Genomic DNA, 17,385 nt, shown 5'->3' with positions numbered 1-17,385 from the left:
GGAGGACACTGCGATCAGGAGATCAGCAGCTGTTGGTAGTTCCTGGCCCCAAGGAGGCCTGCTTAGCCTCGACCACAGCAAGGGCCTTCTCGGTCCTGGCCCCCACCTGGAGGAACGCTCCGTCTACTGAGTCCAGGCCCCAGCAAGACCTACTATCTTTTCACTGGGCCTGTAAGACAGAGCTGTTCTGCCAGGCACATGGCTGAGGTTTGGGCCTCCGCTGGCCTGAAACACCAAGGGGTGTATTAAATCTAACCCTCCCTGCAAAGTCTGTCCACCATCCTATTTTGGTTTGTAAGGCTGACTGAAGAATTTGAAATACGCTTTTATTTTAATGATGCTTTTAAAGATTTTATGGAAATGGTTATTGTATTTTAACGGGTTGTGACCCGCCCTGAGCCTGCTCGCGGGGAGGGCAGAATAGAAACATGAAATAAATATATACATAAAATAAATAACACACACAGTCCTATTTGCCTTTTTATTGGATGTTTTGTGCTGTCTGATTCCATTCTTCTGCACTGTATAAATCCCCCTAGAGCAGGGGTGGGCAAATTGCGGCCCGCGGGCCACATGCAGCCCGCTACAGAGTTTTTTGTGGCCCGCCAAGACAGTAGAAAAGTGTGATAGGGTACATTTGTCTCATTAAACTGATTCTAAAATTAAATGTGCTTGCAGCTATAGATGATATGAAATTAGCACAATAAATAAATTGAATAAAACTACCGCTATTTAATTTATATTTATTGATTTTTATGATACAATTTATACCTTTTCTGAAATGCAAAGTTAACTAATGAATGCAATCATTTTAAAAGGTGCGGCTCTCCACTAACCTCCGCTCCCACAAAGTGGCCCCTGAGCCAAAACAATTGCCCACCCCTGCCCTAAAGAATGGTGTTGGGCTGGTAATCTGTCTTTTATGTGTTTTCACTCCTTTTTCACATATCATTCTTTTATACTGTCTGCTTGGCATTTTAATTTTTTTGTGTGTGTGGATCCAGTTGTTGATTTCAGTTCGTAATTTACGTCTCTGGTTCTTATATGCCTTCTTGATCTTTGGTTGATTGAAAAGGGGTAGACGAATTAAGATAGGAAGGAGAGAGCAGGATATTTCAGTGTTCTCTAGCCTTTATTAGCCCAGTATCTTCTTGCCTTTGCAGGACTTTGGACCTTCGCCGGCCAGCTGTGGCATGCGAAAAAAGATAACTGCACTCCCAGAGCACAGCCCTTCACAGCCCCAGAGCCAAGATGGAAATAAAAACCTCAACTGAGTCAGAAGCAGAACGAGGCCCTGAGGCCACACAGGCAGGGATCAGTGGGAAAATTAGGGAAAGTATTCTGGGTGAAGATGCCACTAGCTCAGTAGCAGAGGTCCATCACTTCAGGCGCTTTCGCTACCAGGAGGCCCAGGGGCCCCGAGAGGTTTGCAGCCAACTTCACCATCTTTGCCACCAGTGGCTGAAGCCTGAAAGGCACAGCAAGAAGGAGATCGTGGACCAGGTGATCCTGGAGCAGTTCCTGGCCATCCTGCCCCCGGAGATGGAGAGCTGGGTCAGGGAATGCCAGCCGGAGAGCAGTTCCCAGGCGGTGGCCCTGGCCGAAGGCTTCCTCCTGAGCCAGGCAGATGGTCAGAATCAGGACCAGCAGGTGAGAGGGCTTCATCCTGGAGGGTCAAAAGAACAAAATATGGAAAATCCTCCCAGGCAAAGTCTCCAGCTTTTAAAGAAACCATCCTAGCAATATGCCCTTCTCCACCCCTTCCCGGATGTTTCCCCTTCCCTTCCTAATTCCTCTCCCCCTTCCCTGTCTGCTGTTTCAGGGGCTGTCAGAAGAGGCTGCTGATTTCTGTGAGGCAGAAAAGGCGCCATCCGACCTGAGGCAGGGGCCGCTGTTCTGGGGGGCCCCACAGGAGAGCGAGGGAGGTGGGTGAGGATTTCTGTTGTTCTCTTTCCTCTCGGCCTCCTTCCCTAGAGTAAGCAAGCCTGCCATTTCTGGGCTGTTGTTGGAATCTGCATGGAAAAGATGCTGAGATTCAGGCTCTCTTTCAGGTTCATAAGGTTTGAATTTCAAAGGAATAAAGCTTTGTATCTCTAGAGTATCTTTTTGAACTTTAGCCCACGTGGTGGTGGAAAGTGCCATCAAATCATAGCTGACTTGTAGCGACCCCTGCTGGGGGTTGCTAAGGCAAGAGACTAACAGAGGCAGGTTGCCATTGTCTGCCTCTGCAACTCTGGTGTTCTTTGGAGGTCTCTCATCAAAGTGGAGGAGCGTGGAATGAATTGTTTTGGATGAGGGCCTGAAATACAAATAAAGATTTATCAGATGCAGGGCTGGATCTAGGGTTGCCGGTGCCCGGGACAACTCTAGCCCGACCTTGTGCGCACGCATTGTGTCCGTGCGCTCCCAGCACAGCATGATGACGTCATTTGGGTGATGTCATCACGCAGGGTGGCAGCGGCAGCGTACGGGGCTGGGAAGCCGCCTACACCATGCGCCTGCCCCACAGGACAGGGGGCGGCTGGCTGCCCCCTCTCCTGTGGGGCAGGCGAATGGCGTGGGCGGCCACACTGCACTTTGCCTGCCCTGCAGGACAGGGGATGTGGGCAAGCCAGCCGCCCCCTGTCCTGTGGGGCAGGCAAAAGATAGCACGGGGGGGCTGCAAGGCTGCCCATGCTGCCACCTGCGTACTCCGGCAGCTGCCCCCAGCACCCCTTCCCTGGCGGCGCCGGGGGCAAAGTACCCCCCTGCCCCCCCTCGATCCGGTCCTGATCAGAAGCAATGTTTTTTTAAAAAATGTAAGACATTTGTTATTTCTTTTCAGCTATTATGTCATGGAAAATCCTCCCATAGCTTCCTCCCCAGAATCATGAAGCCCAGAGGCCAAAACTAGTTGAGGGTGCCTCTGGGTTGCCTTAACAGAGAGCAGAGCTTTTACAGAAGACCCTGCCGTCTTGTGTTTGAAGACAGAAGTGGGTATGAGGGGATGTTTCTTGGCCTGGTTAAATCATTTCTCAGAAAATGGACCCAGAGGGTTGTTGTTAAAGACCTGCTATCCTCAGTGTGGGAATTGTCTCTCTCGGCTCCACAGGGCACAATCTCATCCCCCACGTTATTCAACTTCTATGCAAAGCCTTTAGAGAAATCATTTGTAACTTTGGGATTGGATGCCATGGATCTGCCGATAAACCAGCTGTGTATCTTGGTATTCAAATCCCCTCTTGATGCCGCAGAGGTCCTGAGTCACTGCCTTACAGCTGTGATGCCTGAAAGCATCTCATTCTGCAGTCCTTCCGTTAGCTTCCTATCAATTACTGGGCTCAGTTCAAGGTTTTGGCTGTCGCATACGAAGTCCTTCATGGCCTTGTTCCCTCAAGCCTACACGACTTCCTCCCTCCCTGTCCCTCACTATGGCAACTTTACTCAGCTGAATGGCCAAAATCAACAGTTGCCCGCACACGTGCAATCTCTGTAGTGGCCTCAGCTTGTGAAATGGTCTGTCTGAAGAGGTCAGAGAGACTCCCACCCTCTTAGCTTTCTGCAAACTGTGCAAATACAGGCGGACTTTTATAAATGGTTTGGAGAGATACCTTGTTTGGCAGAGAGCCAGTTTGGTGTAGTGGTTAAAAGCGGCAGGACTCTAATTTGGAAAACCGGGTTTGACTCCCCACTCCTGCACTTGAAGCCTGCTGGGTGACCTTGGGTCAGTCACAGCTTCTAAGAGCTCTCTCAGCCCCACCCACTTCACAGGGTGTTTTGTTGTGGGGATAATAATGACATACTTTGTAAACTGCTCTGAGTAGGTGTTAAGTTGTCTTGAAGGGCAGTATATAAATCAAATGATATTATTTTGTTATTATTGTTTAAAGAGATATTTTCTGTGTCTTCTTGTTAGCCAAACTGCCTCAAAGATGGAAAATTAATAGGCAGTAGGCTTATATTAAGGGATCATGACCTGTGTATAGCAGGGTCAGAGTTCCTAGAACACGCCCAATAAGAGAGGAGAGCCATATTTCAATGAATCAAAGCCTTTATTTAATAATCTTGAGTGTATAGGGAACAAGAATCACACATACATTCAGTACAAGGCTAGGAAATAAAGGTGGGGAAAATATAGAGACGGTTGCATTAGCAGGAAGATGGTTGTTTGGGTGATACTCACTTGTCTGTCAAGAAGTAAGATTCAGCAGTGGGGGGAAAGATCACCTAGCATAACACCTGGACTACTCAAGGCGGGGTAGGGACGAGATCTCTCCGAGCAACCCACGAGGGTCTTCTTAAATAGCCAGTTTCTATCTGGAGGCAGGAGCCAAGGTGAGTATTTGCCTCAAAAGTGATTCCAAGGCACTTTTACAAAGGAAACGATGTGCTGTGCTAGGATGATTGGCATGACTGATATATTGGATTAGAGCACTATCTAATATTTGGCACTGGTGACACCTTGGAATGATCAGAGGGGCATTCAGGAAGGATGGGTGAGAACAGATCGGATCTCAAGATAGTCAGTCATGCTCTGCATCTCAGAGGCAAGACCTTTATTACCTGATGTGCACGTCAAAGGTCTGTATATCAAATGCGAGTGGTGCGTGACTGGAGCGCTTGCAGGTCATGGCTCCGGCAGGAAGGTAGTTGCTCCATTAAGCTGTCTCTGAAATAGAGTTATGTAGGTAAGAACGTGAAAGCAGACGAGAGAGGATTTGACCTCTTTGTAATGGTTTCTTCCATTCTGGTTCATGTCTCAGATTCTGGCAGGTGGGATCATGTTAATAGCGGCAGACCGACCGTTACTCTTTTAATATTTTTTCTTAATGTTTACTTTTCAGCACATGCATACAGGAAAAGCAGTCTAAACATATATGAAATCAATAAAATGAAGGGTTCAGACCTGTTCGAAGGATAAAACTAATCAAGTCTCAGTAATTCAGCCTCAGTAGCACAAAGTGGATCCAGCAAATATCTTAGGGGGAAGAAAGATTTTCTCCTGGTGACGGAAGCTGTACATGGAGGATGGCAGCCTATTGTCTTGGCAAGGAGAAGCTCGAGATGAGGGGGAGTGGACGAATCCCCTTTATTTCAGGGGCTGGGCTTGACAAAATCCTCCCATTAAGTCTTACCAGCTTTGCTCCCTCCTACCAGAAGAAAGGCAGGAGTATGGAAGTCAGTTCCTTCCAAGCATCACTCAGGCACCAGCCACCTAACTTTAGATATGTTAATGGCTGGGGACAAGGAATGGCCAGCTGGAATCTGATGCCTAGTAGCTCACACAGTGAGTTGCAAGGGCTAGGTGACATCTTCCAGGGATTTCAGGAAAAGATTTGTTGGTCAGCAAGTGGTGGGGCTACAGAAAGATAAACTCCCTTGACCACATGTGAAGGGTCCATTTTGGATTCTATTTTTGGCTGATTCCATCGGGGGAAAGGAGCTCTCACACCTGGGCTCCGTCTTGGAGCCCAGGTGGCCACCATTGCCACATGGAGCACACAAAGGGGCTGGCTGCCTGGACAAAGACTCCGAGGGCCAAGCTACACATGACGAATGACACTTGAACAGAAGTGTATTTCTCCCTGTTCACTTGCCCTCCACTCAATCCACTTGCCGCTCAAGTATCATTCGTCACTTGTAGCTTGGCCCTGATCTAATCGGAAGCTTTTAGAACATGAACCAGCCTGCTTCTGATCCACACCCTTTAGAGCATGCATAGAATAAGAGACAGAGGAATTGCATGTTTGCAGGTTTCTTTTATACCCCCTGTTCAGTCCATCACTATGCAGAGAGTATGTGTGTGGACTCTTCTAATAAATTGTTCCTTATTTTAAACACTGGTAGCTCTTCTCCATACCACGTGGACTTCCACTGTTCAAACAGGCTATTTAAAACTGGCACCAGGGGAAGAGAAGCTGTCAGCTGCTAAATCCCTAATTCTCTTGGAGCGTGCAAATCGGAGTACTGGCCCTCTTGGCACGTAATTGCCAAAATGACCATCTGGTGGCAGCCTTACCAGAAAACCCCTCTGAAGGGCTGGGTAAGCCGGGAGAGTGGAGAATCACTGGACAGGGGCTCAGGGAACCACTATTGCCTAGATTCTTCTGAGGACTGAATGGAGTGGTGCTTGTGGGTCAGTGGGGCTGTTCCGCTGAGGGTTGCCAAATGCAAGTAGGGAAATTTCTGGAGATTTGGGGGGTGGAGCCTGGATAGGGCTGGGTATGGAAGAGACCTCAGCAGGGCATAATGCCATAGAATCCATCCTCCAAAGCAGTCATTTTCTTCAAGGGAACTGATCTCTATGGCCTGGAGATCAGTTGTAATTCTGGGAGATCTCTAGCTACCCCTAGTTCGACCAAAGGTTCATAAGGAAGAAAAGGGTCTCTGAAGTATGCAGGTCTTCAGCCATTGAAATCTAAGAAAACTCAGAATTTGACCAGGCAATGTTTCAGGATCTGACTCTTCTCACCTCTTTTCCTGTCTCACAGATGGTGGAAGGACACTAGTGAATGGAGCTGGAGCTTTGAGACTTTGTGGTGGACATCAAACAGCCTCTGAGGAGCAAGACCAGGTAGGGCAGGAATCTTTGGGGGCATCCCAGGGACCTTGATCCTCTGTCCCCTCCTGTCTTTTCTCTTTCTGTCAAAGTGGCTAACCAGGGATGTTACTGTGAAGAAGCTTTGGATCCTTCAGGGCTGTTGTAGCATAGTAGTTAAGTGGTTGGGCTGTGAATCAGCATTCCACTAGTTCGACTTCCTCCCCTGCCACAAGGCACTCCACTTGTCAATCTTCTCCAAGACGATGAGGAACCATTAAGAAGCACTTTTTCAGTGCATTTTGTCAACCGTTATGCCAATATAGATTAAAATCATATGCCAATAATCAATACTGAACAATACTAGGCCTAGCTTCTGTATTCTCTAGATGAACTTTTAAACTTTGCATGAACTTTTAGTGTATTTTTTCTATGTGTAAGGTAATTCAACAGGTGTGCTTTCATCCTTTGATTAATTAAAATAGTGGACTCTACCGAGATTGATGTTCCTCTATCAGAGATTCAACCAATGGTGATCTCCCAACTTAACTTTTTCTGACACCTGTCAGAGATTTATGGTCTTCTTTTGCAGTACTGACTATGACATAATTTTTTAACTAATTGGAAGGCTGTACTATGAAATTATGAATATTCAGTGAAGTGTCAAACCAATCATTATTTGTCTGTGCTATCATGTGAATAGATCCTAAATATTTGCATATGATTAGGTATATAATTGCCAACACAGATAGAATAAGCAGGGTACTGATGGAAGAGATCTCTTGAGAGAATCTAGGTGAGAACATATTTTTAACTATGTATTTCATAGTAACTTTGAGCAATGTTAAACTTAGGATTTATTAAGAAATGTTAGTGAACTTATTTCTTATTGCTTTTCTGTGTTCTGTTTTTATAGGACTCATATTAATAGCCATTTATATTTTGATTACTTGCTTCATTAAAAAACTAGGGTGTATTTTCAATAAAGTGAAATAAACTCTAGATTGGTGTCTGTGTGTTTGATAAGGAGTTGCAAAGCAATATTGAACCCTATATAAATAAATGTACTGATAAACCTCTGGTTCAAAGAACTTATCTGTTTGACAGATCTAAGGACTAACTGCTTTCAACTTCCCCGGAGAGGGATCTATCTTTCTCCTGGCTAGTTGAAGCTTAGTTTTAGACATGGGCAACGGCCTGTTACACAACTACCAACTTGTCAACAAGGATATTATGTCGAACCTTATCAAAAGCTTTAGTAAAATCCAGAGAAACTGTCTATCCTTTTAAAAAAAAGTTATTTGAAAAAGAAATAAAAATAGCAATTAAAAGTGCATATAACCTTATGCAAAGAACATTAGGTTATATCAAAAGGTATATATATACTATAGAAAGAGAGAGATAAACTGTGTCTACAGCATTCCCCTGATCCAAAAAAAGAGATAAGGTTAGTCGGACATGACTTGAAACCCCTGCTTGCTCTTAGTAATCACAGCCATCCTTTCTGAATGCTCAGAGACTGACTGATGATTTATTCTACAAGTTTTCCAGGTATAAACCTCAAGATTACAGGTTGGTAGACAGGTCATCAAGCACCTTCTGAACAGCCAGACCAGGTAGGGGAGAAATCCTTAGGAGCTTCCCAGGGGCCTCAGTCCTCTGCCCCCTCTTGTCTTTTCTCTTTCTGGCAAAGTGGCTGACTAGGGATGTTAATGCAAAAAAGATTTGGATCCTTTAGAGCTGCTATAGCATAATGGTTAAGTGGTTAGGTTGTGAATCAGCACTCTGCTTGTTCGACTTCCACTCCTGCCATGAGGTCAGCAGGTGGCTTTAGATAAGCCACTAACCCCAGCTCCCCAGCTGTATTGTGGGAATAATGATAACACTGACTTTGTTCACCATTCTGAATGTGGAAGTAATCTGCATAGAAGAGTGATATGGAAGTACTGTTGTTGTTGTTGTTATTACTCTTCCTCACAAGACTGGTTTTAGAGTGTGCCACCTGTAAGGGGAAAATGTTTCTTTCTTTCAGGGGCTGGTGACTCTCGAGGAGCTGTCTGTCTGCTTCACCCAGGAGGAGTGGGCGCTGCTGGATCCGGACCAAAGGACATTGCACAGGGAAGTCATGGAGGAGAATCGCAGGAATCTGGCCTCTCTCGGTATGGCTCTCTTTTGGCCTTTAGTTGATCGATATGGAAAGTAAGAATTGGTGGTCTTGTCAGCTTGTCTCAATGCATGGTACATCCGAGTTTCATTTATTAGTCAAATCTCTTTGTCAGTCAATACTCTGGAGCTTAAAGGGCAATATCTTGCAAAAACGGTGATGGACAGGACTGGCTCCAGCTCCTGCGAGACAGCCAATGAGAATGGGCAGAATTCTGGGCCAATGGGAGTGAGCATCGGTTGGAGGGAGGGAAAAGGAGAGGGGCTTTGGGGGCTGCTGAGAGGAGGCAGCAGAGAGGCAGTTCAGCTTCTTCTGATCCTTTGAAACCTTCCCTGTTTAACCGCAGTTTAGGAGTTTAAAAATAATTCAGTCTTATAAATAAAAGTTGTTGTTTTATTTATGTTTTAATCCTGGCTGGCCTGTAGTTGTTAGCTGAGGGGAAATAAGACACACAAACACTCTGGTCACCACTAGTGGGCCAATACATCTAAACTGAATGGTGGCAGCATATATATCTTACTATATAATTGAGTTAAGCGTATTTCAGACAACTCACTTTATACCTTGGTGTACCAGCAGAGGGCGCTGCCATGGAGGGGGCCTAGGCAAAGCACCATGCTCCTCCAGAAAATGTGCCATGGTGTGAAACCCAGGCCGGGAGAAGGAGTAGAGCAAGTAGTAAAGCCCACCACCCACTTTCACCTGTCAAAATCATGCATGGAGCAGGAGGCAGTGCCAACCCCCTTTCACCCAGCTGGGATCAAGCTCGGAGCAGGAGGCAATGCCTGCCTCCCTTCACTCAGCTGTAGTCAGGCTCAGAACAGGAGGCAATTCCCCCTCCCCCTTTTCCCGGCATGTATCAGGCATGGAGCAGGTAACAAAACCCACCACCCTTTCGCATGGCCGAGATCAGGGTGATCGGGCTTGAAGCCGATGACAATGTCCACCCCCCTCCTTCACCAGCTGGAATCAGTGACGAAGGAAGAGAGAATCCCTGCTTGCCCGCCCTCCCCTTTCTAGAGCCCGTTGTATTTCCCCCCCACAACGGGCTTTGTTGCTACTGGTAAATAACCTCTAAGTTCCCTTTCTCCAAGAGCCCTTGGCAGGAGCTGGGTGAAGGGAAGTAAAGAGTGGGAAGTGGCTGCTTGTCTGACGGCGTCTCTTGGAGACGAGAGAAGGGCCGTGTGAGGGTTTGGGTCAGGGTTCTCTGCTTTAAAATGAGAGGTTTAAACAGGGGGCACATGGTGACTTTAATGCCTGAAAAGCCACCAAAGATGTAGATGAAGGTTTGTGGTGGCTGGCAGTGTTTGAAAGGGATAGCCTGCTCTAATAACACGTGGAAAATCAGTTTAGAAATGTAGATGAATACTTTCAGCACATACACTCTCTTGCTGTTGTTTTTTTGTTGTTTAATTTTTATGAAAGTTAATTACAAAAAAAAAGCAGCTAATTTTGTTTCTCTGATGACAGGACAATCAATTTCTTCCTCATCCATTTTTTTCTTCTTTCCTGCAGAACAAGACTGCAAGACAGCGGGAGAAGTGCATAAAAGAGGAACTGAAGCAATATCAAAATGGAGAATGAAATCCTTTGTTTCTGAAGATTTCAGTTCCCCTGAAATTCAAGTCCATGAAGAAAAACATAAAAGAAATAAAATGATTCTCACTCAATGTGCCAAAATCTTAACTGGAAAATCAAGTATTAGCTCACATCAGAGAATGCAAAAACAGGAGGAGTCAGAGTGTCTGAAGAGCTTCATCCTGGTCCAAAACCATTTTTTACATGATAAACTGCACACCCAGAAGACACCACAGTGGGAAAACAGTCAGAAAATGGACTGCTTAACGCAACAAGAAAGAGGGCACACAGGGAAAAAATCCAACAGAAGCCCAGGTGGCAAAAAGAGTTTCAGCCGTAGCTCAAAGCATTCTTCCCATCATAGAGGAGAGAAACTTTATAAATGTTCAGATTGCATAAAGTGCTTCAAATATAGATCCCAACTTCTTTACCATCAAAGAATCCACACAGGAGAGAAACCATTTAAATGTTCAGAATGTGGGAAGAGCTTTTGTGATAATCGCACTCTTATTGTCCATCAAAGAACTCACACCAGAGAGAAACCACATAAATGTTCAGAATGTGGAAAGAGTTTCCATTGTAAGACAAACCTCACTTACCATCAAAGATCCCACACAGGGGAGAAACCATATAAATGTTCAGAATGTGGAAAGAGCTTCAGTCGAAAGAATAGTCTCACTTACCATCAAAGAATCCACACAGGGGAGAAGCCATATAAATGCACAGAGTGTGGAAAGAGCTTTAGCTCCCAATCTGGACTTGCTTATCATCATAAAATCCACACAGGGGAGAAACCACATACATGTTCAGAATGTGGGAAGAGCTTTTGTGATAATCACACTCTTATTGTCCATCAAAGAACTCACACTGGAGAGAAACCACATAAATGTTCAGAATGTGGAAAGAGCTTCTATCTTAAGACAAACCTCACTTACCATCAAAGATCCCACACAGGAGAGAAACCATATAAATGCTCAGAATGTGGAAAGGGCTTTACTTGCTCTACAGGCCTTACTTATCATCACAGAATCCACACAGGGGAGAGACCACACAAATGTTCAGAATGTGGAAAGAGCTTCAGTCAAAAGAATAGTCTCACTTACCATCAAAGAATCCACACAGGGGAGAAGCTATATAAATGTGCAGAATGTGGAAAGAGCTTTACCTTTTCTTCAGGCCTTGCTCGTCATCACAGAATCCACACAGGGGAGAAACCACATAAATGTTCAGAATGTGGGAAGAGCTTTGGTGATAATCACACTCTTATTGTCCATCAAAGAACTCACACTGGAGAGAAACCACATAAATGTTCAGAATGCGGAAAGGGATTTACTTCCTCTAAGGGCCTTACTTATCATCAGGAAATCCACACAAGGGAGAAACCATATAAGTGTGCAGAATGTGGAAAGAGCTTCTTTCATAATCGCCGTCTTACTGTCCATCAAAGAATCCACACTGGGGAGAAGCCATATAAATGCCAGGAATGTGGAAAGAGCTTTACCTTTTCTTCAGGCCTTGCTCGTCATCACAGAATCCACACTGGGGAGAAACCATTTAAATGTCCAGTGTGTGGAAAGAGCTTCCCTCATAAGAATAGCCTCACTTACCATCAAAGAATCCACACAGGAGAGAAGCCATATTTATGCTCCGAATGTGGAAAGAGCTTCCCTCATAAAAGTAGCCTCATTTGCCATCAAAGAATTCACACAGGAGAGAAGCCACATGTATGCTCAGAATGTGGAAAGAGCTTCCCTCATAAGAGTAGCCTCACTTACCATCAAGGAACCCACACAGGGGAGAAACCATATAAATGTTCAGAATGTGGAAAGAGCTTTATCACCTCTACAGGCCTTGCTTATCATCACAGAATCCACACAGGGGAGAAACCGCATAAGTGTTTAGAGTGTGGAAAGAGCTTCTCTCATAAGAATAGTCTCACTTGCCATCAAAGAACCCATACAGGGGAGAAACCATATAAATGCTCAGAATGTGGAAAGAGCTTCTCTGCTAATCGTTATCTTATTGCCCATCAAAGAACCCACAAGTAAATGGAAAGAAGAATGCCCAAACAAGGAAATCTAGAAAGACAAAATGTCAGAATATGCGGTGAGGGCAAAACGGATGAGTTACATAAATAGAAGGCCGATTAAAGAATTTGAAAAGAATTATTTGGCATAGAACAGATGAAATTTATAAGGTGTTTTAGTCCTGTAAATTTCAATTTGATTGCACATTGATATATTTTATATTTTGACTGTAAGATAATTAATTATAGAAGATAATTGTTAGATTACACTGTATGGTAAATAATATTGAAATAGGACATTCTCATTGTATACCATTCTTAGATGTGGTAGTATATAAAAGTATGGAGACTAGGTTGGGGGTGAGACCTTATAGAAAACCAACAGATCGATCTGCTTACTCTTCGTTCCATAGGCATAATCTTAAAAGTAACATCCCCTATGGACAGTTTCTCCGCCTCAAACGCAATTCCACGTGTAGTTCAGATTTCAAACGGGAAGCGAATAAGATGTCGGGAGCTTTTGTAACTAGGGGCTACCCTGATGACACTGTAGAGAGGGCACTGAGCAGAGCACAAGCTATACCGAGACAGAAGCTCTTACAGCCTAAGGACACGAATAATAATGATTTAGGAATGACATGGGCGCTGGATTTTTCCCACATAGCCGGCAATATAGCTAATATCATTAGAAGACACTGGCATATCATTCGTGATACCAGGGTGTAATATGCCCTTAAGAATCGGATATAGACGAACCAGGAGCTTTCGAGATATCCTGGTACATTCTGACTTTAAAGAAGCTGCTGCGATAACACCGTTCCTGATTGGACATCATGCATGCGGGCATTGTAATGTTTGCGCTTTGAGTGTACCGCTGGGATCTATTAAGCACCCATTTACAGGCAAACCACTTTATTCCAAAGATTATTCAACGTGTTCCACGTCACAGGTAGTATGTATTATCCAATGCCCTTGCCCTCTAAGTTATGTAGGGAGTACTAAACAACTCGTGAAGGTCCAAATAAGGGAACATCTGTCTAAGATCCATACAGGGAACTTAGAAGCCCCTTTGGTAGAACACTTTACAAGACACCACAGGAATGAATGAGATTTAAGACATTCTGTGGTTGAAGTGGTGAAATCTAAACTGTTACAGATGGAAGCACAATGGATTTATAGAATGGATTGTCTAGCACCTTGTGGGCTAAACAGTGAAATTAACTTTGCAGTGTTCTTATGAAGTCAAAATAAAATCAGTTATACCTTCAAATAAAACCCGGTATACCTTTAAATGGTGAGAGTAATGTTAATGGGATGGAATATATAAGAGTTTGTAACCATAGGATAGCACCTGTTTCTAATTAGCAGCTATTGAACCTGGAAAGAGTGACTGTGATTGCATTGTATATGTAAGTATATAGAATGGTGTTTATTGCTTGTAAGTTCAGTGGCTGTAATGTAAATAAAATAATAGCATTGATATATTAATGTCCTTACATCATAGAGATGGCCAAGATGAAGGAACACCGAAACGAGTAAATTTAAATGCTGGCAGGCTCGTTGTCATCTGTCGGGAGATTCGTTTTCGGGAGCTGCCTTGCTCCTCTGGATCTGCCGTTTTGCTGTTAAATACTCGTCTCCATAGAGATAACAGCGGTAATTTTGGATTTATTGCCATCGGAATATATTTACCACTGATATACACTACGAATTTATGTGCGGGATGAATATTTCTTCCCTCCAGGATTGTATTACCTCAGAAGAATCACATGAGGGGGCACGGCTGCGAATGGAATTTTCAATTCGCAGCGTTATTGGGACATGTGCTTATGGTATTGGACTGAGCTGCATGGTCTTTGAATTGTTCATATGAGAAATTGTGCACAGTATGATTGTAAATTTTGATAATGATTAACTAAACACTGTTTGATATAAATTGACTGAGTCTTATTGGGTTCTGGGGAGTTTCCCTCAGGTGTGTAGTATATTTGGAACCCTTCCTGTTTTGTTTTGCTTAATTAGTTATATTAAGTCATAAGCATTGTTATAGTTAAGAAAAGGTAATGATAAGATAGGGGTAATAATGGAATAATTAGCTTTTTATTTTTTTTAATAAAGATTAGAAATAGGTTTGAATTCTGCAGGTGTTGTTTATTTGGAAAAATATACACTAAATAGGTTTTTTTATTATTCTAATAACTATGGAGGTTATGATTTTTGTACTCTGTATTTTAATAATCCTTGTAGCACACAGCTTTATATTGGGTTTGCTTGTACCCTTTCTTTCCCCTTTTTTCTGTATTCCCTTTTTGTTTTAATAAAGTATGTATTAAACTAGTAACAAAGCCTGTTGTGGGAAAAAATACAGCAGGCTCTAGAAAGGGGAGGGTGGATAGGCAGGCATTCCTTCCTCCTCCATCACTGATCCTGGCTGGTGAAGGAGGGAGTCTGCATAGCCACCTGCTCCACACGTGATCTTGGCTATGTGAAGGGGGGGATGGGCTTTGCCACCTTCTCCGCTCCTAATAACAGCTGTTAAGGCGGGGTGGACATTGCCACCTGCTCCACTCTTAATGCCAGCTGGCTTAAGGCAATGGTGGGCATGGCCGCCTGCTCAGTGACTTCGTTCAGTAGATTGAAGGGGGTGGGCATTGCCACCTGCTCAGCTCCTTATCCTGACCGGGAGAAGGGAAGAAGGGCATTGCCTCCTGCTCTGCACCTGATCCCAACCAGGTGAAAGCATGGGGTGGGCATTGCCACTTGCTTCACTCCTGATCCCAACTGGATGATGGCCAGGGCAGGCACTGCCACCTGTTCTGCTCCTTGTCCCAGCAAGGTGAAGGGGGATGGGCATGTCCACTTGCTCCACTACTAATACCAACTGGGTTATGGTGGGGTGTGGGCAATGCCACCTGCTCCACTATTACTGCCAGCTGTGTTAAGGCGAGGGGTGGGCATTGCCATCTACTCCACTCCTAATAGCAGATGGGTGAAGGGGGTGTGGGTATTGCCACTTGCTCTGCTCCTGATTCTGGCAGGTTGAAGGGGGACGGGCATTGCTGCCTGCTTAGTGCCTGTTTCTGGCAGGGTGAAGATGAGGAGGGCATTGCCACTTGCTCAGTGCCTTCTTCCCATAGATTGAAGGAGGCGGGCATTGCCTCCTGCCCGGCTCGGTATCCTGGATGGGTGAAGGGAAGAAGGGCATTGCCTCCTGCTCTGCCCCAGATATCAGTCAATTGAAGGCATGGAGCGGCATTGCCACCTGCTCCTCTCCTGATTCCAACTGGGTGTTGGTGGGGATTACTATTGCCACTTGCTCTCCTCCTGATCCCAGCCGGGTGAAGTGGGGTGGGCATTGCCACCTGCTCCACTTGTGATCCCATAGGTATGTTGATTAGGGAGGGCATTGCCACCTGCTCCACTCCTAATACCAGCTGGGTGAAAGCAGGAGATGGACATTGTTACCTGCCCCACTCCTAATACCATCAGGGTTAAGGTGGGTAGTGGCCATTATCACCTGCTCTACTCAAAATACCAGCTGCATTAAGGTGGAGGTGAGCATTGCCAACTGCTCCACTCCTAATATTAGCTGGGTTATGGTGGGGAGTGGGAATTGCTGGGGGTGGGAATTGCCACCTATCCCGCTCCTAATACCAGCTGGGTTAAGGTGAGGGGGGGTAGGCATTACCACCTGCTGTGCTCCTAATACTAGCTGGGTTAAGTCATTGGATGGGCATTGCCACTTGCTCCGCTGCTAATCCCAGCTGGGTTAATGCAGGGGTGGGCATTGCCAACTGCTCTGCTCCTAATATTAGCAGGCTTAAGGCAGGGGGTGCGATTTGCCAGGAGTTGGCATTACCACCTGCTCCACTTCTAATACCAGCTGAGTAAGTTGGGGGCCGGCATTGCCCCCTGTTCCTCTCCTGATCCAAGCTAGCTGAAGCGGGGGCGGGCATTGCCACCTGCTTTGCTTCTTATACCAGCTGGGTTAAAATGGTGGGTGGGCATTTCCACCTGCTCCACTCCTAATACCAGCTGGGTGAAGATGGGGTGAGTGGGCATTGCCACCTGCTCCACTCTTGATCCCTGATGGCTGAAAGGGGTTGAGTATTGCTATCTGTCCCGCTCCTAATACCAGCTGGGTTAAGGTGGGGGTGGGTATTACTGCCTGCTCTGCTAATACCACCTGGGTGATTTCAGCCTTTAGATTCTCATTCTCTCTTTACATCATCTAAAAAGGAAAAGAAAATATAATTACTTTCAGATCTTAGCACCAACAACAAGACTTACCTGTGTTACATCTAATGCATAAGCTTGTTACATGTTAGTAAAATGCTACATGCTCACCCTTGCCGAGTCTCATTTCATACATGCCAAATACAGCACCCAGTATGACGTGGAAAAATCCTACATACCATGACTCAGGATAATCTTGCTTATATGCAATGATATAATTAAAGGTACAACGTATACTAATGTGATTAAAGGTACAACATAATGACATGGAAAAATTCTACCTACCATGACTCAAGCTGGCTTAAGTTCCGGGCACTGCTTGAGTTTGGGGATTTCAGCCTTTGGATTCTCATTCTCTCTTTACATCATCTAAAAAGGAAAAGAAAATACAATTACTTTCAGATCTTAGCACCAACAACAAAACTTAGCTGTGTTACATCTTGCTTTGCCACCACACCCTAGGGTCCTCTTGTTGGGACTCTTGTTCAAACTTTCTGTAAAAGAAATTGCTGAATTAGATAATATCTGTTTTGATCAATGTGCATTAATTATTATATGTTATTTCAGTTTGAATAACACAGTTTGAGTGTATGAAATTTTGACTCTATCAGATTATTAATTCTTCATACTCCCGGGTGGTTCTCTAACCACTTCTAATACCAGCAGGGATAAGGTGGGAGTGGTCATTGCCACCTGCTCCTCTCCTAATATTAGCTGGGTTAAGTTGGGGAGTAGGTATTGCCATGTGTTCCGCTCCTAATACCAGCTGGGTGAAGGCAGGGGGCTGGTATTGCCCCCTGTTCCCCTCCTGATCCCGGCCTGGCCTTCCTACAACAGCACATTTTCTGTAGTGACATGGTGCCC

General features: G+C 44.9%; 1 protein-coding gene and 1 long non-coding RNA gene across 3 annotated transcripts; one reads left to right on the top strand and one right to left on the bottom strand.

Moving 5' to 3' along the window:
- The first annotated feature begins 1,252 nt into the window (after nt 1–1,252).
- LOC129327194 (zinc finger protein 420-like) lies at nt 1,253–14,996 on the top strand. 2 transcript variants are annotated; one of them, XR_008596783.1, is made up of 6 exons: nt 1,253–1,650; nt 1,823–1,925; nt 6,471–6,553; nt 8,550–8,676; nt 10,197–12,365; nt 13,790–14,996. XR_008596783.1 is itself a non-coding variant. In XM_054975678.1 (5 exons), the coding sequence occupies exons 1-5, from the start codon at nt 1,543–1,545 to the stop codon at nt 12,305–12,307; spliced, it is 2,532 nt and encodes an 843-aa protein (XP_054831653.1). In that variant the 5' UTR covers nt 1,253–1,542; the 3' UTR covers nt 12,308–14,996. The 2 variants fall into 2 exon arrangements, 1 of the variants encoding a protein (XP_054831653.1); XM_054975678.1 differs by having other exon boundaries at nt 10,197–14,996.
- Nucleotides 8,728–16,924, bottom strand: LOC129327221 (uncharacterized). The gene is made up of 3 exons (XR_008596790.1): nt 16,807–16,924; nt 16,472–16,516; nt 8,728–9,113 (listed from the first exon to the last, which is right to left on the bottom strand). It is a non-coding gene; the product is annotated as an uncharacterized LOC129327221 (long non-coding RNA).
- Nucleotides 16,925–17,385: the final 461 nt, after the last annotated feature.

The sequence above is a fragment of the Eublepharis macularius genome, chromosome 4, assembly GCF_028583425.1.
Source record: "Eublepharis macularius isolate TG4126 chromosome 4, MPM_Emac_v1.0, whole genome shotgun sequence".
Classification (NCBI taxonomy): Eukaryota; Metazoa; Chordata; class Lepidosauria; order Squamata; family Eublepharidae; genus Eublepharis; species Eublepharis macularius.
The sequence above is the reverse complement of the archived record's forward strand: the minus strand, read 5'-3'. Positions and strand labels throughout refer to the sequence as shown.